Source organism: Schistocerca nitens, chromosome 1, assembly GCF_023898315.1.
Source record: "Schistocerca nitens isolate TAMUIC-IGC-003100 chromosome 1, iqSchNite1.1, whole genome shotgun sequence".
Lineage (NCBI taxonomy): Eukaryota > Metazoa > Arthropoda > Insecta > Orthoptera > Acrididae > Schistocerca > Schistocerca nitens.
The window spans coordinates 1,082,716,370-1,082,737,011 of NC_064614.1; the positions used below are offsets into that span (position 1 = coordinate 1,082,716,370).

Below are 20,642 nucleotides of genomic sequence, written 5' to 3' on the forward strand. Positions count from 1 at the left end.
CAGTGTTATCAGTAGTTCTGACAGAATGGTATCTACTCCCAGGGCCTTGTTTCAACTTAGGCCTTTCAGTGTTCTGTCAAATTCTTTTTGCAGTATAGTATCTCCTATCTCATCGTCGTCATTGTTCTCCTCTATTTCTATAATGTCATCAAGTTCATCTCCCTTGTATAGACCCACTGTATACTCCTTCCACCTTTCAGCTTTCCTTCTTTGCTTAGGAGTAGTTTTTCAGCTGAGCTCTTGGTATTCATGCAGATGCTTCTCTTTCTCCAAAGACCTCTTTAAGGTTCCTGTAGGTGGTGTCTATCTTTCCCCTAGTTATGCGTGCTTCAAAATCCATACATTTGTCCTCTAACTATTCCTGCTTGTCTCATTTTTTCTAAGTGTTTTGTACTCCCTTTCACCTGCTTCATTTGTTGCATTTTTATGTTTTCTCCTTTCCTCAATCACATCTTGTGATATCCAAGGATTTCTGCTAGGTCTTTTCTTTTTACCTATTTGATCCTCTACTACTCTCACTGTTTCATTTCTCAAAGCTACCCATCCGTTTTCTCCATTCACCTGCTGTAGTCAACAGTTTTCTAATCCTCTATCTGAAACTCTTAACAACCTCTTGCTCTTTCAACTTATCCAGACTCCATCTCCTTAATTGCCCACCTTTTTGAAATTTCTTCAGTTTTAATCTACACTTCATATCCAATAAATTGTGGTCAGAGCCCACAACTGCTCCTGGAAATGTCTTAAAATTTAAAATCTGGTTCTGAAATCTCTGTCTTACTACTATATAATCAGTTTGAAACCTTCCCATGTCTCCATGTCTCTTTCACATGTACAATATACATATTCGCGATGCTTAAACCAAGTGTTAGCAATGATTAAATTATGCTCTGTGCAAAATTCTACTAGGTGGCTTCCTCGTTCATTCCTTTCCCTCATTCCACATTCACCTACTATTTTTCTTTCTCTTCCTTTTCCTGCTACCAAATTCATCCCCATCACAATAAACTTTTCATTTCTCTTAAATATCTAAATAACTTCTTTTATCTTACTGTGCATTTCTTCAATGTCTTCATCATCTGCAGAGCTAGCTGGTGTGATGGATGTGGGCTTCATGCCTATCTTGGCTATGATAATGTGTTTGGTATCCTGTTCATAGTAGCTTACTCGCATTCCTATTTTCTTATTCATTATTAAACCTACTCCTGCATTACGCCTATTTGATTTTGTATTTATAACTGTTTATTTACCTGACGAGACATCCTGTTCCTCCTGCCACCTAACTTCACTAATTCCATCTGTATGTAACTTCAACCAATCCATTTCTTTTTTAAATTTTCTAACCCACATGCCCAATTAATGGAACTAACATTCTGCAGTGCGATCCATAGAATTCCAGCCTTGTTTCTTCTGATGATGACATCCTCCTGAATGGGCACACTTTCTTATCTCAAATTATTCTCGGTAGGTGACAGACTTGTTCATCCATTAACACTACCACACATCATCATCATTGCATGAGGTGGGTCTTGAGCATAAGAATTATAAAAGGGATCGTGTTATTCGCATTACAGTGAATAAAGAAACAGTGTGGAAGGACTAAGTAGTGAGCACATAAGACTGATGTTACAATATCCATCTTCAACATAGTAAAGTTGCCTCACTACATAAGAAATGGCTATATTGGTATGACAGTGGTGCTGGTATTTCAAATGCCACCTTCTGTTTTGAACAATAGTGACTTAAATGCATAACTGATTGATGTAAAGGTTAAACAGTATGAGGGAGATGTAGGTAATTAATTATTCTTTCTGCATGTCTCCTTTCTAAGCAGTGCTCTTTTTATTTGGTGAATAGTGATCTGTCCTCATATACATAATACATCAAAGCTGATATTAATACTAGAATGGGAAACTAAACTGTTTTCTACTCTAAAACTGACGTTAGAGATCGGTTTGGAATAAAATGGCTCAGAACCTAATAATAGTAATCTTTATTTCTCCAAAATAACTTTACAGTCTTGGACATCCTTGTTTTTTAAACATTCGCATCAATAATATCATACCATAAATATAATGAACATATACAAAAATAGGACAATATACTATTGTATAAATATTAACCACCACTAATAAATTGCAATATACAAAAACAGTACTAAGGGTAATGGAGCCCAGAACTTTTTGAGCTTTATAAACATTTTTTTAACTAACAACTGTTTTGACTTGTCCTTAAAAAGTTCTCAGCAGAGTTTTTTTTATATTATTTGGCAACCTGTTATAGAATTTTCTTTCAGGAACAAGTGGGCTGTGGTCTGCAACATTTTTATTACTGGGTATCCTGCTATGATCACACCAGGTTCATGTTTTACAATTATGAATGTCTTCATCCGTTTTGCCGATGTCGTCATTCGCATTTACAGAACTAATTGTCTTAAGGACATTAAAAGAGTACACACTCAGTAAATTATACTTGATGAAGTAATCCCTAGAAGACTGGCAGTTCCTTGTATTAGCAATTACTCTAAATGGTCTCCTCTAAAGCCTGAATATCTTATCCATATAGACTGCAAGTGCACCACCCTAAATTTCAGTTGCACAGTGCGAATGGACTGTAAAGTGGGTGGTCCAGGCTCTCCCAGTGAAATGACTGGAGCTTGTTGACAGTTTGTCACATGTGACCTCGCATTGTTGTGAAGGATAACCACATTGTCCACAACAAGAATTCCTCAGTGCGTCTCCCTGATAGCAGCCTGCAGATGTAACAGTGTGGAACAGTAACTGTTGGCATTGATGGTTGCACTTAGTGGCATGAAATCCAGCAGTAGCTGTCCGTGGCAGTCAGATTGTTAACATCACTTTCCCAACTGACCCACAGGGGGCTCGCCACTTTTGGTGGGTTCGTGCTTGGCTACCATGGGACCACAGCCTTTGCAGCATATTTTCCCTTCCATGCTGCATGTGTATCCTCTTGCTATTCTTTTTCCCCTCCCTTGGGAAACATGTCTGGGATGTTCTTGGAAATGTGTTCTGCATATTCAGTAGCCAATATCAGAACACTCTCTCCACTGTTTTTCATTCCTTTTCTCTTTCCTTGTTCCCCTTCCCCTATCCTTTCTCAGCTTTGGCATTTGAGGTTCCTCTTTTTCTTCTTCCTCCCTGTGCACTCCTGAAGGCCAGCCCATGTGTGTGGCACGTAACAGGTGACTGGGTAACGCATAATTGCCAATCCCAGTTTGACAGGTAGGATTTGCATGTACCCCCTAGTACAGGCCAGGCCCAGGGATGGGTGACTACCTGAACTGCTACCTTCCCAAATTGCCGATTGGTCCCTCTGTCAGGTGTTCAGGAGGTGTGAACAATCACATAAGGAAGATGTGTCCTTTTCTGAGGGGAGTTTCCCAGTTGGAAGGGGCATGCCATCGGAGCTGCTGGCAATCATGGGGGATTTTCTCGCAATGAGCCAGTCATCATCATCTCATTCAACGTCTACAAAATGTAAACAGAACGAGGCTAATGATTCGAAGACCCTCCCAGCTGCACCATGATTCCTCATGGTTTCGTGCACTGAAGTTCCTTGCTATGGTAAATCTGTTTATTATTCAGAAAGGTGGTGATGCCATTGCTGGCCATGTGAAATCCAGCTCTCGTTTACAAAATGGCACTTTGCTTTTGGAAACTAATTCTGATTCTCAAGCACAACTACTACTTGTGGCTTCGCTCCTTCATGGCTAGCCTGTTCATGTCAAGGCCCATCGAACACTGAATTCTTCCGATGGTGTTATTTACACTAGGCTTCTAGATGATCTGACCGAGGCAGAAATCCAGACATACCTCTCTGATCAGGGGTTATTGCAGTCCACGGGGTGATGAAAAAGGTAGCTACATCCTTAGTGTCCACACACACTCTTTTCTGCTTTCGTAGAGTGGTGCTTCCATCAAAGATTGAAGCAGGTTATAAAATTATCACAGTCTGACCGTACATTCCGAACCTGATGTACTGCTACCATTGTCATTGTTACAACCATACTCAAATGTCCTGTCAACACTCGGCCAAATGTGTACCTCCGCCTCTGTAGATGACTGCTTTGAGCTCTCACATTTCTTGCCGGTCTGCTTTGACCTCCCCCCCCCCCCCTTCCCCCCGATAACAGCATTCCATCTCATGGGGATGTTAGGCTGCTCATTTGGGATAATGTCCATAGTTGACCCATTTCCCTGGCTTCAAGTTGCAGTTTGCATTTTCTTTCTCACTTGACCTTTTCCCTTTGTACCATTTATATTCCTTCATCATTTGGTCTCACCAGGGTTGACTTCCTCCAGCTTACTGGGCGACTCCCTCACCCCTTTCTGGTGCTCATTGACTTTAATTCTGCACCATCCCCTTTGGAGTTCTCCCAGAACCTGTCAGAGAGGTGCACTCTTGGCTGACCCTCTCAGTCACGTTAACCTCATCTGCCTTAACATGGGAGCACCCTCATTCCTTTCGGACTCCACTCACACCTATTCCCTTTGAGTGTGGCATCGTCATTGGCACTGATGTTTTTTGGTATCAGCTTCCGGAATACTGCTCAGTATTCACAGCAGAGCTCTTCGCCCTATATCAGGCCACACGGTATATACAGTGACACAGGCTTTTCAACTGCATCATCTGCTGCCACTCTCTTAGTGCCCCTCAGAGCCTCAATATGCTGTATACTCTCCATCCCTTAATGCAACAGGTCCATGAAAGCTTTCGCTTGTTCGCTCTTGATGGTGCCACTGTGATGTTTATGTGGGTTCCTGGTCACCATGGTGGAATGAGAGGGTCAAGGAGGCAGTAAAAGAAAAGAAGAAAGGCTGGTATGAATGGAACAGAGACCAAACAGCTGAAAGTAAAACGAAAATAGCAGGATAGTAAAAATAAGTGTAAGAAAATGGTAGCAGAAGAAAAGAGGAAAAGCTTGGGAGAAATTCACCCGAGAGTTGGAAAAAGATGTTACTAGTGGAAAGAGGGTGATATTTGGAATTACAAAGAGTATGAGGAAGGAAAAAACATACACAAAGCTAGCGAAAGGGGAAAGCAGAGAGCTATTAAGGCAACCAGAGGAGATAAGGAAAAGATGGAAAGAGTACTTTGATAAATTACTAAATGTGAAGGACGGCAATGGAAAGGTAATAGAAGTACGCCAGGGGGCAAGGGTCTGGAAGAACTCTTGGAAGTATTCTGCCCACCTGTCAAGTATTTTATTACTCTCCCCTACCAAATCCCCTTCTTTGTTCCTACACATATTTGTTCTGGCTTGGAACCTGGTCTTTCCTTCTTTAATCTTTTGGTACATTTCATGACTATGCTTCCCTTCTCCTAGCTGTTCAATTTCTTCCAGTTTTTTCTTTTCTAGTTCTCTTTTGTTCTGTCTGCGGACCCTCTTTGCTATACGGCGCTTTTCATTATATTCATTCAGATTTGCTCAAGTTCTTCTCTACAGTAATTTCATTCGTGCTATATTACGTTCCTCAGTTCTTCTCATACATTCTTCGTCAAACCAATCTTCCTTCCTTTGAGCCCGTTCGTGTCCTAAAACCTCTCCAGCTGCCTTTAGGATTGCAGTCTTACATCATTTCCACATTACTTCTATATGTTCATTTGATGTGTCGGTATCGTTCTTGATCCTCTTCTATTTTCTTCTGATATGCTCTCCGTATTTCTTCTAACTTCAGTTTCTTAATGTGGAACCTCTTTTGTTTGTGGCTTTTTTGTTTACTCAATAGTGAGATCCTTTGTCTATATTTAATTCTCACTAGATGGTGGTCTGAATTGCAGTCAGCTCCACATTGGCTCCTAACATCCACTATGTCCGATCCGTGTCTCCGATCAATCAATATATGGTCTATCTGATTTCTGGTTTGTCCATCTGGTAAAATCCATGTTTCTTTGTGTATTTTTTTGCATGGGAAACATGTACTGCTGACAGTCATGTTTTTGCTTATAGCAAAATCTACAGCCCTAAGTCCATTGTCATTTTCTATTTCATGGAGGCTATGTCCTCCTGTGGTTGGCTGAAAGGCCTCTTCTTTTCCTATTTTTGCATTCAGGTCTCTTATTAATATCTTGAAATCATGTTTGGGGGCCTGATCATACAGTTATTCTACCTTGCTATAAAACTCGTCCTTCTGTTGTTCATCTGACTCCTCTGTGGGTGCATGTATATTTATTATTGTAATGTTGAAAAATTTTCCCCTTAATCTTAATATGGACATCTGTTCATTGATTGTTTGGAAGCACATCACCGCATGTTTTAGTTCTTTAGCGACCACAAAGCCTGTTCCAAAGTTATTCATCTTCCCGCCACTATAGAAGATAATGAAATTTCCTGCATCCATTATGTCACTCCCCTTCCACCTAATTTCCTGGAGAGCCAATATTTTTATACTGTAATTGTTTACTTGCATTAGCAGCTGACGTAGGGCTCCAGTTTGGTATAGGCTTCGCACATGCCATGTTCCTATGTGCATATCTCTTATCCTTTTTTTGTTTGCTGGGATCGTCATGGAAATATCTGTCTGGCTTATTCCTTTGCTAGCATTCGCAACAATTGATGTTTTACAGGTGGAGATTGTTAATCTTCTGGCCAACCATTTGGGGGGTTGCCCCTTACAGCTCGCAGGTTAGCTGGCTCCATGTTCAGGGTAGCATCCTTAGCCTTTGTAGATCCCTCTACATACTGCAAGGCAGCAGGTGATTTGTATCGGGTTTATTCCCTTAGGAAGACTGGCTTCACCATGCCTCTAGAGTCCTCCTTGCCCTATGTTGTAGGAAGTTAAGAATAATAAGGGAAAGGGATAGGCTTAGGATAGGATTGGACAGGGGACAGGAGATAGGTCATTGTGAGACACACTTCATCTGGCTCCTCCCCATTGGCCTGTCTGGCATGGGTGGCCCTGCTGGTACCTACGCGACCACCAGGAAAGCCCTCCAGATCCAGAGCGTGCAAACCTCCTCGCCCGCACGGACAGTGCTACGCTAAGACAGTGTCCCCTGAGGAGGGTTTATAGAGAGACAGTGTGACTAAAGTGTATTTGTTGTTTTCAGAATAATTATGTATGCAGAATGTGACTACAATTTGCACCAAGGGACTAAAATATTCGAAAATGTTGTCTTTAATATTTTAATTAGAATGTAACAAGAAAGGAACATTGATTTTTAAACACTTCTTAGTGATTTACTTGTGTTTATCTATCTGCAGTGTTGAGGTAAAGTTTCTAAAGGAGAAGTGTGCCCTGATACTGCAAAAATATTATGAAAGCAAGAATCACCAGAAGAAACAGATCCAGACTGGCGGGTAAGTAATACAGTAAACATAACACAATGGTTGTTAAAGTGCAGTCACATCTAATTACAAAGTTACACAGAAATTTCAGCCTCATTCCAGTGAGGATGTTTGCCAGATTTGAAAATAATGTAGATACCTAAATATGAAAGGTGAAAATAAATATCATTTAATATGTTCCGGTGCAGGTACTTCTCTTCTCTTGCAGAGGAAAGAAAAGTAAAGTAGTAAAATAATAGTGCCATGATGTGTATATTGAAAAATATTTGTGCACTTTAGTAACCAAAAACTAATTATGTCTCTGCAGTTAATTGGTATAATTCCTTCATCCTTGGTGTGAGGACATGGAGGACTTGGTGAAGGAAGATAGATGTATCGTGCTCCCTCAAAACCAAAACAGTGGGAGAAAAGAAATAATCTACATCTATTTTCCATTTTACCTGTAATCTCATGTAGCAGCAAATGTTTTAAAGTATTCCACAGAATTTTGGGGAGGATCTTGTAAAGTAGTTGCTCAAATTAAAAAAGTGGCAAATTATCAAATGACTTTTACATTGGTACAAATATAAAATACCTTATAACCTTCTCTGGTAAAAACACACTTTCACTTCTTAACTTTCCCAGGAAACCACTTTGTATTAGCTTCTTTTTCAATATTTTTAATTGCAATATCTCTCTTGTTTAATTTGTTGGAGGGTGGGAGGTAGGGAGGGGGTGAGGTTGAGGGTGAGACAGACAAAAGCTTTCAACATTCCCTATGAACACTTATTTATTTATATGTGATTGCTCAACATTATATGTAGACACCACAGGATACTGTACTCAACTGTAAACAACCAACAACCTGTAAACTATATATATATCCAAGAATCAGATACTACGTATTCTCCAAATCTGTCAAAATGATTGAAAAGGTATATGTTCAGTCAAGTAAAGCATATACATGTCTTCATGTCTTTCCCAGTGTTTATTATGAAAGAAAATGAACAGGTTGTCATGTCAGATGTGCATGTTATTTGAGCAACTCATACTGTTGTGGTCATATTGTGCTCATCTGATGGAATGATCCAGCTGTTCACCCAAGTACCTTTCCTTTAAGTTAAACATATGTTTCTTTTTCAATTCAGTGATCATTACAGTATTTTAACTGTTTCGTGTTTTAAAGTTAGACATGTAAAACATTTCACATCTGCTACTAGAATCTGCACAAACCAATCACAGTTTTTCTAGGAAATTTCATATTTTTCTGCTTCAAGGTCTTGTATTCCAAAATTGCATACTTTGAATCCACTGCATTTTGAAATCATTCATTTCATGAACGTGCCGTAATCTGCTCTGCGCTTTTTATGTCTGACAGTAACCATATTTATTTTTATAGTCTGCATAAGTGATGCTACAATTGAAGAGGCTGTAGCACAATAAGACTTTCATTGAGATACATCATCATTACTTTGGAGAGTTGAAATTATTTATTCATAAAATCCACTTGTACAGTTTTGGCCATTTAGCCATTTACTAGTCGAACCAACAATAATAATATGTTTCAGCATGCCATAAATTATTTATTTATAAAATTTGTTATTGCTATTTTGGCATATGCTAAAGCATAAAATTTTCACGTTACACTTAAAAATGCTTAAAAGACCAAAACTGCAATAACAGATTTTATAAATAATTAATTCCAACAGTCTAAGGTGACACTTTCTTTCAAACATTTTTTATGACCCTCCAACCAGCAATGTAAATTGCTTTTTCACATATCATAATTATCAGGCACTCACTGATCTATGCATACTAGCGAGAAAATAATCCTCCCAGTACAATAAAATTTTACGCCTTTTTTTTTTCAGTTTCCAGGATCTACGACGTGATTTGCAAGCTGTTATTGGCACCCGTGCCAATTTAAATATTGCACAAGTAGAGAATTATGGTGGGGAAACATTTCTTTCTGAGGAAGTTGCTATAGCTTTATTACAAGAGAGTAAAAGAGCTTTTCAGCGCTGTGAAATGGTAAGTCTGTGAAAAAATAATTATGGAACTGAAATTCTCTTGAAGAGAGACCAACAGTTGTTTGTTTCAACAATAACTAAAACATGTTATCTTTATAGTCATTAAAATATTTTCTAGTGCTAAGGTTATTATTAAATAACAGAGCTCCAACATTATCTTTGTTTCCTTACTCCCCCTCCCCACCCCAACCCCTTCAAAAAAAGGAAAAAAAAAGCTGCTCCACATTCCTGTCAGTAAAAACACCACATTCATACATACAAATAGAAAGGCAGAGAGAAATGTAGATTGTAAAAAGAAAACTAGAGGGGGGGAAACGGTGTAAGACAATAGTAAAACAAAGGGAGGAGAAATTAGTAGAAATCAGGAACAAGTGAATGACAAGAGCAAATTATGTCTGGTTGTGGGTAATCACATTCTGATGTATCTCAGCATATATCACAGATGCACTCCCAAAAGTTGAGAATAGTCTATCCAAGGTAAAACTTCAAGAAACGTATAAATGACATGTTTAACAATTCCTGTTATCCAAAATCATTACTACCAGTAAAAGTAAAAAGAAAGCTATGAAAAAAGTAAAGCTACTCACTTTTTGTTGGAGCTTTTACTTGACGTGATATGTCCTTGTCTTAAATACTGGCAGTTGACTTCGAATTTTAATAAATATAATATAATGTACATAAATTGGTGACTAAATCTGATGTAATTTGTCCAAACGACTGTACCTTACACGAGTGATAACTGTCAAATATGAAACAATACCAGTCTAGGGTGATTTAAAGTGGAGCAACCACATAAATCTATGTATGGGAAAGGCGAATACCAGACTGAAATTTAGCAGATTAATCCTAAGGCCTCGTACTTCTTACATGCTTACAAACCAATCATTTAGCCAATTGTTGATTATTGTAACCTTCACATTGTTGAATTAATGAAATAAGATACAAAGAAGAGCCATGTGATTCGTCTTGAAGTTTTTCGTCAGTGTGAGAGTGTAACACAAATTCAATAAAATTAACTGGAGACGTTAAAGGAAAGGATAGTGCATCATAGAGTGCTTTATTTTGTAGGAGCCTACATTCGAACTAATTAAGTAAAATATTACTTCCAATAGCCTCTGTCTTATGTAAGGAACATGACAATATTATAATAGAACTATTATTTATAAATGAAATAATAAGATGATAAAATTGTTATGGTGCACTATGTACCTGTGTTGTACACAGTGCGGTACTGTGGTTTGCATTTTAAACATTTAAATTTACTTGAAAGCCAGTTTTGATCAAATTCCTAAGCCAGCATTTAAGATATAAAACTCATTCATAATATAATAATCTTCCCCCATGAACCATGGACCTTGCCGTTGGTGGGGAGGCTTGCGTGCCTCAGCGATACAGATGGCTGTACCGTAGGTGCAACCACAACGGAGGGGTATCTGTTGAGAGGCCAGACAAACATGTGGTTCCTGAAGAGGGGCAGCAGCCTTTTCAGTAGTTGCAGGGGCAACAGTCTGGATGATTGACTGATCGGACCTTGTAACATTAACCAAAACGGCCTTGCTGTGCTGGTATTGCGAACGGCTGAAAGCAAGGGGAAACTACAGCCGTAATTTTTCCCGAGGACATGCAGCTTTACTGTATCATTAAATGATGATGGCGTCCTCTTGGGTAAAATATTCCGGAGGTAAAATAGTCCCCCATTCGGATCTCCGGGCGGGGACTACTCAAGAGGACGTCGTTATCAGGAGAAAGAAAACTGGCATTCTACGGATCGGAGTGTGGAATGTCAGATCCCTTAATCGGGCAGGTAGGTTAGAAAGTTTAAAAAGGGAAATGGATAGGTTAAAGTTAGATATAGTGGGAATTAGTGAAGTTCGGTGGCAGGAGGAACAAGACTTTTGGTCAGGTGATTACAGGGTTATAAATACAAAATCAAATAGGGGTAATGTCAGATCCCTTAATCGGGCAGGTAGGTTAGAAAATTTAAAAAGGGAAATGGATAGGTTAAAGTTAGATATAGTGGGAATTAGTGAAGTTCGGTGGCAGGAGGAACAAGACTTTTGGTCAGGTGATTACAGGGTTATAAATACAAAATCAAATAGGGGTAATGCAGGAGTAGGTTTAATAATGAATAAAAAATAGGAGTGCGGGTTAGCTACTACAAACAGCATAGTGAACGCATTATTGTGGCCAAGATAGACACAAAGCCCATGCCTACTACAGTAGTACAAGTTTATATGCCAACTAGCTCTGCAGATGATGAAGAAATTGATGAAATGTATGACGAGATAAAAGAAATTATTCAGGTAGTGAAGGGAGACGAAAATTTAATAGTCATGGGTGACTGGAATTCGTCAGTAGGAAAAGGGAGAGAAGGAAACATAGTGGGTGAATATGGATTGGGGGGGGGGGGGGGGAGAAATGAAAGAGGAAGCCGCCTTGTAGAATTTTGCACAGAGCATAACTTAATCATAGCTAACACTTGGTTCAAGAATCATAAAAGAAGGTTGTATACCTGGAAGAATCCTGGAGATACTAATAGGTATCAGATAGATTATATAATGGTAAGACAGAGATTTAGGAACCAGGTTTTAAATTATAAGACATTTCCAGGGGCAGATGTGGATTCTGACCACAATCTATTGGTTATGAACTGCAGATTGAAACTGAAGAAACTGCAAAAAGGTGGGAATTTAAGGAGATGGGACCTGGATAAACTGAAAGAACCAGAGGTTGTAGAGTGTTTCAGGGAGAGGATAAGGGAACAATTGACAGGAATGGGGGAAAGAAATACAGTAGAAGAAGAATGGGTAGCTCTGAGGGATGAAGTAGTGAAGGCAGCAGAGGATCAAGTAGGTAAAAAGACGAGGTCTAATAGAAATCCTTGGGTAACAGAAGAAATATTGAATTTAATTGATGAAAGGAGAAAATATAAAAATGCAGTAAATGAAGCAGGCAAAAAGGAATACAAACGTATCAAAAATGAGATCGACAGGAAGTGAAAAATGGCTAAGCAGGGATGGGTAGAGGACAAATGTAAGGATGTAGAGGCTTATCTCACTAGGGGTAAGATAGATACTGCCTACAGGAAAATTAAAGAGACCTTTGGAGAGAAGAGAACCACTTGTATGAATATCAAGAGCTCAGATGGCAACCCAGTTCTAAGCAAAGAAGGGAAGGCAGAAAGGTGGAAGGAGTATATAGAGGGTTTATACAAGGGCGATGTACTTGAGGACAATATTATGGAAATGGAAGAGGATGTAGATGAAGATGAAATGGGAGATAAGATACTGCGTGAAGAGTTTGACAGAGCACTGAAAGACCTGAGTCGAAACAAGGCCCCGGGAGTAGACAACATTCCATTAGAACTACTGATGGCCTTGGGAAAGCCAGTCATGACAAAACTCTACCATCTGGTTAGCAAGATGTATGAGACAGGCGAAATACCCACAGACTTCAAGAAGAATATAATAATTCCAATACCAAAGAAAGCAGGTGTTGACAGATGTGAAAATTACCGAACTATCAGTTTAATAAGTCACAGCTGCAAAATACTAACGCGAATTCTTTACAGACGAATGGAAAAACTGGTAGAAGCGGACCTCGGGGAAGATCAGTTTGGATTCCGTAGAAATGTTGGAACACGTGAGGCAATACTAACCTTACGACTTATCTTAGAAGAAAGATTAAGAAAAGGCAAACCTACGTTTCTAGCATTTGTAGACTTAGAGAAAGCTTTTGACAATGTTAACTGGAATACTCTCTTTCAAATTCTGAAGGTGGCAGGGGTAAAATACAGGGAGCGAAAGGCTATTTACAATTTGTACAGAAACCAGATGGCAGTTATAAGAGTCGAGGGGCATGAAAGGGAAGCAGTGGTTGGGAAAGGAGTGAGACAGGGTTGTAGCCTCTCCCCGATGTTATTCAATCTGTATATTGAGCAAGCAGTAAAGGAAACAAAAGAAAAATTCGGAGTAGGTATTAAAATTCATGGAGAAGAAGTAAAAACTTTGAGGTTCGCCGATGACATTGTAATTCTGTCAGAGACAGCAAAGGACTTGGAAGAGCAGTTGAACGGAATGGACAGTGTCTTGAAAGGAGGATATAAGATGAACATCAACAAAAGCAAAACGAGGATAATGGAATGTAGTGAAATTAAATCGGGTGATGCTGAGGGGATTAGATTAGGAAATGAGACACTTAAAGTAGTAAAGGAGTTTAGCTATTTAGGGAGTAAAATAACTGATGATGGTCGAAGTAGAGAGGATATAAAATGTAGACTGGCAATGGCAAGGAAATCGTTTTCTGAAGAAGAGAAATTTGTTAACATCGAGTATAGATTTAAGCGTCAGGAAGTCGTTTCTGAAAGTATTTGTATGGAGTGTAGCCATGTATGGAAGTGAAACATGGACGATAACCAGTTTGGACAAGAAGAGAATAGAAGCTTTCGAAATGTGGTGCTACAGAAGAATGCTGAAGATAAGGTGGGTAGATCACGTAACTAATGAGGAGGTATTGAATAGGATTGAGGAGAAGAGAAGTTTGTGGCACAACTTGACTAGAAGAAGGGATCGGTTGCTAGGACATGTTTTGAGGCATCAAGGGATCACAAATTTAGCATTGGAGGGCAGCGTGGAGGGTAAAAATCGTAGAGGGAGACCAAGAGATCAATACACTAAGCAGATTCAGAAGGATGTAGGTTGCGGTAGGTACTGGGAGATGAAAAAGCTTGCACAGGATAGAATAGCATGGAGAGCTGCATCAAACCAGTCTCAGGACTGAAGACCACAACAACAACAATATAATAATTTTTATTGTGTTTGATAATGGTTACTATTATTATTATTATTATTATTATTATTATTATTATTATTATTCCAAGTGGCTCAACAACCTGGTGTAAGTCTTTCAATTGGATGCCATTTCGGCAACTCGCATATCACTAACTACCCTGGTAATCACATCATGAAAAGGGGACCTCCAGTTTAACATGGAATCCAAACCATGTGTTGTTCCTGGTGAAACTTCTCTTCATTGAGAGGTGAAGGTTAGGTTAAAAGATGACTGAAACTTACTGTGGTCTTGTCAGGAACTGGTACCATGGCCTCTCACATTCCTGGCACAAACTTCACCACTAGACCACCAGGCTAGATGTTTTGCTGATTGTTTTTTGTGATAAATATTGGTAATAACTTATCAGAGTTTTCTTGTTAAAGCTCTCAAGACAGTCTGATCTGCCTGGCAACACAGTCCATGTATTGGAAATTCTGCTTCATTACCTGATGGAAGAATACCTGGACTATGCTCTGGAACTTGGACTTCAAGGAATACCTGTGGCTGAGACTAAAACACAACCACAGATATATTTCTTTGATGTGGTAAGGCAGTGTAATGCCATCGTTCACTTACTGGAGAAGCAGTTTGTTGACAGTGTGGTACCGCTTGTTGTGTAAGTTATCACAAGGTATTCTTTGTAAAGACTTGACCAAGTCATCCTTTGGTAAAATTGAGTGTATTAGTTGTGTAACAATTAGTGTCGGTGTAATCCTAAAAAAACTGGAGTAGTTTGTACTTTCTATTTTTAACAAACAAGTGATATAACTGATTCAGAATGTAATCAGTACTGAAAGCTTCTATCCACCAAAAGTTATAGTGTAATTATTCTTGTGGCAGTATCAAGTATTGGCATTGATTTTTCATTATTTTACCCCAGAGCTTGTATCAAATCAGATAAAGTGCCCAAAAATTAAATGTTATGGGTAGGTTATAGTTCAGATATAGAACAAAAAGTCTTTTATATGCCTTACAACACAACCTCTGCAGCTTAACTGTTGTCTGTAACTTCTAAGGAATATATTTACGTACAAAAATCTGAGATTTTATCTATTGTCTGTAACTTCTAAGGAATATATTTACTTACAAAAATCTGAGATTTTATGTAAAGTCTGTCAAGAAGGAAAAGGACACAATTTTTATGGCACCCCCATTCACTGCAGTGCACCCACTCACAAGTGTTATTGGTGGCATGTATCTCAGTTTCAAAATGATTCCATGACCAGCTGCCTCTGAGCTCATTTGGTCAAGAAGTAGCATTCCATTGAACAATGATGTGCCATCTAATTTCGTATATAATTCAGCAGAGAAACAACTGAGACATCCACAATATTGGCTGCCTTCAGGCATGAATGCTTCTCAAAATTGTGTCCTGGGATGCTACAAGATGTTGAGGTAATGTTAGGAGGTGGTGGAGCATGTCTGACACAAAAGCAACAGCTCTGCTCATTTAAGTTCTCTAGCAGCAAGGGATGGCGTATTATGAGACTGTATGTGACCTTCAGCAGAGCTTCTTGCGTGGAAAAAACTTAATAGACTGAAAGAAATGATTAGCTGGATCCATTCATATGCTTAGCCACACCTGCCTACGAGCCATCAAGGATCTTGTGAAGAACAAATGGCAACATTGCTCCAAGTCCTGTGGAGTCCAAAGTTGTCCCTTGCTACCATTTTGTCCTGTGGGCAACACGGGAGCCTTTCATGACTGCTGAAAAAGACCTTTATTTCTAGAAGTCAAGGATTCATTATATGAGGTCTGTTCCAGCATTCATATCAAGTTTGAAATTTGACTGACAAAGTGTCCAAAAGTCCTACTATGAAGAAGTTGGTCAACATGATGGATACTATTGTGCTATTTAAAATAGATGTAATGGATAAGGCTAAAAAACTGTGGTATTCATGTTTGTAATGAAAGACATGCTTACATTTGATCCTCACAAACACTTCCTAGTGTCGGAAAGGTAGTATCCACATATAAGTTAACTTTTAGAACAGACTTCTTGAATACTCAAATAAATTAATTGGATAATAACATTTGAAGAATATCTGTTGACATGGTTTACAATTTTTTTGTTTGTTTTTACAGCTGAGCTATCATTTTCTATTTCACACTATTTCAACAACTTCAGTAGCTGTCTTTGTCAGTTGTCAAGCACTTTTATTGCTTGCTGTTTGGCTTCCAATCAGATTGTAAATGGTACGTGCTGTATGCTGTCCTAGTTACTGTTTCTTGGTAGTAATAAGCAATTGCACAGTATAACAGCAGTTCACATCCAACAGAAATGTTATACTGTGCATGAGTTTGTTGGGTATCCAAACAGCGAACAATGCACTAGGCATCTGATAAAAATAACTAGGGAAATTGTTTAACTATTGTGAAAGAGGAAATGACAACTTTGCTGGAGACCTAAAAGTTTGTGAATTATCAGTTATAATGAGGAAGCCTGAAGGATCACCTCTGTTGATATACTTACGGTGTCACTGTGTGTACTATATCGATGGATATTTAAATGTATGAAGTCAAACAATGGAAACTACAGGTTTTGAATATCAACAGTATTAGGAAAAGGATAGACTGCTGTTCACTGTAAAGATGACACATTGAGTTGCAGACAGGAACAGTGAAAAGACTGCGGATGTGTGCCTCTTTTCGCCTCTCTGCAACTCAGTGTGTCTTGTTTATAGTGAATAGCAATCTACCCTTTTCCGAATACTGTTAATTTATAAAATGTATATATATGCATTCCTCAGTCATCTCTATTTGTTGCAGCTATGAGACTCTAGATTGTAGTGGGTAGATTTCTAATTTAGTACTGTAATTTAAATTTTTATAATGCTTCAAGATATTTTGGGTGCAAGTTGCAGCGTAGGGTCTTGCGTTATCCTGCTCGAACACGCACTGTGGTAACCTAGTTGTGACAGTATGACAACAGTACAGCCCTTCTTCAGTAGTTACCAAATCATTCTGGTTGACATATCTAATGGCTCCCCATCTCACAATTCCTGGAGTTGGAGAGGAATGCATCTTGAGAATGGCTGCTTCCTGTGACCTTTCACCAGGTTGTCTACCATAGTAGGTGTTGATCTGAACATCAATAATAGATGAGAAATTCGTTGCTGAATACCACAGAATGCCATTCCGTGTCCCAGTTGACTCTATCTCTACACCACACAATTCTACTGTGTGTGATATGGTGTTAGTGGTAAGTGATACAGGGATTCATCCCCACTTCCATTAATCTGTTCCCAACAGTTATTAGCAACATTGCCTGTAACCTCTTACTGGATTTCAGCTATTGTGGATTTCAGCTATTGCCATGTGTCTGTTCATCAGAGCCAGTCAAACAATTTCATGATTTTTTTGTGGTGTGGTTCTTCTAGGAAGACCTGTCCCCATTCTCCTTGCCACTCTTATGTTGAGAGTCCCTCACCTCCCCATTCATTCTGCAGTTGTTTCAATACTGCCACTTATCTCTGTTGGCACGATGCTCCCACATCCCTCATGTTAATGATTTGGTCTTTCTCATAGTCCAAAAGATGGCAATGAGCTAGATGAACACGTCCTTTGGACATGCTGTGTTGCAATCTCCACCTGCAAAGTTGCAGTAATGTTAGACACACCTGACAAAGGCATGGAAATACTGGAGTATCAGTTTGGTAGCTGTTAACAGCTAAGAGTCATGTAGTATACGCTATCATATCTTTATGGATCATAGTGTTTTGAAGATTATCATGCCACAAGTTTGTGTTGCACATCCAGCTGTGTCCTGTTTGAATTTAATGTGTTTTTGGGCCACAATGTACAGCTTTCCCTATCAGATGATGGTTGCTAAAACTGAAACTGGTTGAGAATAAAGGTGTATAGCTGATGGCTCAAAATGCGTTTCATCAAATACTTGACAGCCATAAATAATTACCTACAAAAAGTTCTAAGAGTGTCATTCTTTCCAGAGTTCAGTCCTTTTGGGAAAGGATGCAAAGTGTATCCTACCTTTGGTTGTCATCCATGGCATCCTTGCAACACAGCAGTACATCTGTTTTGTTTCCCATCCTGGGATTACATTTCAGCAAGATAATGCCTTCTTGCAGGTGGAGGGAGTTTCTACCGCCTGTCTTCATGCTTTCCAAACTCTATCTTTACCAACAAGGTTGCTGGATCTCTCCCCAGTTGAGAAGATTTGGAGCATTATGGGCAGGACCCTCCAACCAGCTAGGGATTTTTACAGCCTATTGCACCAGTTGGTCAGAATTTGCCACAATGTCCCTCACGACTGTCAATGCCAAGCTGACTAACTGCTTGTGTAAGAGCCAGAGGTGGACCAATGCGTTACGGCCTTACTCAGTTTCAGTAGCTCTTCCTGTTGAACAGATCATCCAGTTCTGCTGAAACTGTGATCATTTGTTTGTCTGTTCATGTACTTCACCCCCCCGGCGGGTCCGGGGGTTAGAATAGGCACGAGGTATTCCTGCCTGTCGTAAGAGGCGACTAAAAGGAGTCTCTCATGTTTTGGCCTTTACATGATAGTCCCCTGTAGGGTTTGACCTCCATTCTTCCAAATTTTTCTGAAGAAAGAAGCAGTTGGGCTAGGGCGCCTTACATGGTGCATCATGTCCATCATGCACCGAGATCTTTGGCCCACTTTAATGTCGTGGTTTTGCAGTTCCGCTCCTTCTCCATCTCTTGGGTAAGGACATCTTCCTGGATGTGTGTTCCTCCATCCACTGTGTAGCGTTGTTTTCTGTGCTGACGATAATCATGGACTTCTTTGGCCCTCATATCCAGCATGGTACCAGTCCATTGTGGTGGGACTGCCATGTACCCTGTTGGTTGTAGCCCCCTGACTACACAGGGATCACTCTGCTGGTGCCTGCGCTGTTAACTCCTCGTGTATGCCAGGGAATAGATGCCCGTCACCCTGGGGCATCGGGACTCCCGGCAATGGCCATCCTGCCAGGTGGCGTTTGCTGTGGCTGGGTGATGCCCATGGGGAGGGCCCCTGGTTGGAGTGGATGGCATCGGTGTAGATGACACGCCATGAAGTGTACCACGTCATCATTTGCTGGTGGTCAAACACCAGCAGTCTCTAAGCATTCCAGATCTCAGTTCAATGCAAGGAAGTATGACCGTAAATCATTCCCCTCCCTGGTCATACCATGGGAGAAGTGCCAGGCTATGGATGGTAGCGAATCTTACTCGCCCCGATACCTAGTATGTAAAAGAGCTGATGGGGAATCCTTCATGCTGATGAAGGCTCAGTTTTTTTGTAGAGCATTTAGAGGACATGTTTGGTGAGGTGGAGGGATTGTGCAAAATGCAGTCAGGGTCAGTCTTGATAAAAACACATCCTCTGCCCAGTCACGGGCATTACTCACTTGTGACAAGCTGTGGGGATGTTTCTGTTACCATCACACCCCATAACAGATTAAATATGGTCCAGAGTATTATGCTCCCCAGGGACTTTCTTTTGCAATCGGACTACGAGCTGCCAATTTAGAGTGGCGATGTGTTCACTTCATCGAGCGCATTCACCGGGGTCCGAGGGATAATCAGGTTGCCACCGATGCCTTCATCTTGGCCATCAAGGGTGACAAATTACCCAAGAAGGTCAACGTGATGGTCTACCGCTGTGATGTCAAGCCATGTATCCCTCCCCTGATGCAGTGCTTTAAGTGCTGGAAGTTTGGCCATATGTCTTCCTGCTGTACTTCCAGTGTCACCCTTCAAGATTGTGGATGTCTTTCGCATCGTAATACTCTACGTGGACCGCCTCCCATCTGTGTGATCTGCAGAGAGCATCATTCCCCTTGCTCGCCAGACTGAAGGATTTTACAGAAAGAAAGGAAAATAATGGAGTACAAGACCCTGGACCAACTGACCTACACTGAGGCTAAGAGGAAATCTGAATGTTTACATCCTGTGCGTATGACATCCTCTTACGCTGCTACGACAACAGTTCTAGCCCCATCAGTCGACTCTCAGAGCCATAAGACTACACGTGTCATGTTGATGGTGGGGGGCACTTTCCTACCTGTTGCTCCCACACCACCTACCTTGGGAGTACTAACTCCCAATCACCGGGACATCAGTCCCCACTTCACAGCCAAAGAAACCTAAGTCTCCTTTGGCTCCTCTCACTAGGAAGGGGTCCTTTGAGTCACTCCCTACCCAGGTTCCTGCCAGTGGCAAAGAGGATACCCACCAGTGGCTGAAGCAGCCACAGGTTGCTGGTCATAGGGCTTCATGGTCCTCCTCAGTCCCTGAGTCCTCCCAGCCAGAGCAACCAAAGGAGCGGTGAGAGAAACCCAAAAAGAAGACAACCCCCAAGAACCCAGACATTGCGGTGGCACCAGTACCATCACTACCTACAAGCTCTGCATCTGAGGATGAGGTGGAGATTCTGGCATCCCCTGAGGACCTAGATCTCGCTGGACCCTCAGACACAATGGATGTTGATCAAATAGCTACTCAATCAGTGGCAGCAGGTGACTCCGCAGGG

The 20,642-nt window shown here is 40.4% G+C and overlaps 1 protein-coding gene across 1 annotated transcript in view; it reads left to right on the top strand.

The window, feature by feature from the left end:
* LOC126198461 (exocyst complex component 5) overlaps positions 1–20,642 on the top strand; it is a 113,162-nt gene that overhangs the window by 62,041 nt on the left and 30,479 nt on the right. Inside the window, exons 10-12 of the mRNA XM_049934809.1 lie at positions 7,223–7,318; positions 9,157–9,316; positions 14,529–14,761. Of these exons, the coding sequence (XP_049790766.1) occupies positions 7,223–7,318; positions 9,157–9,316; positions 14,529–14,761 (489 nt within the window). The remainder of the gene's footprint in view (positions 1–7,222; positions 7,319–9,156; positions 9,317–14,528; positions 14,762–20,642) is intronic.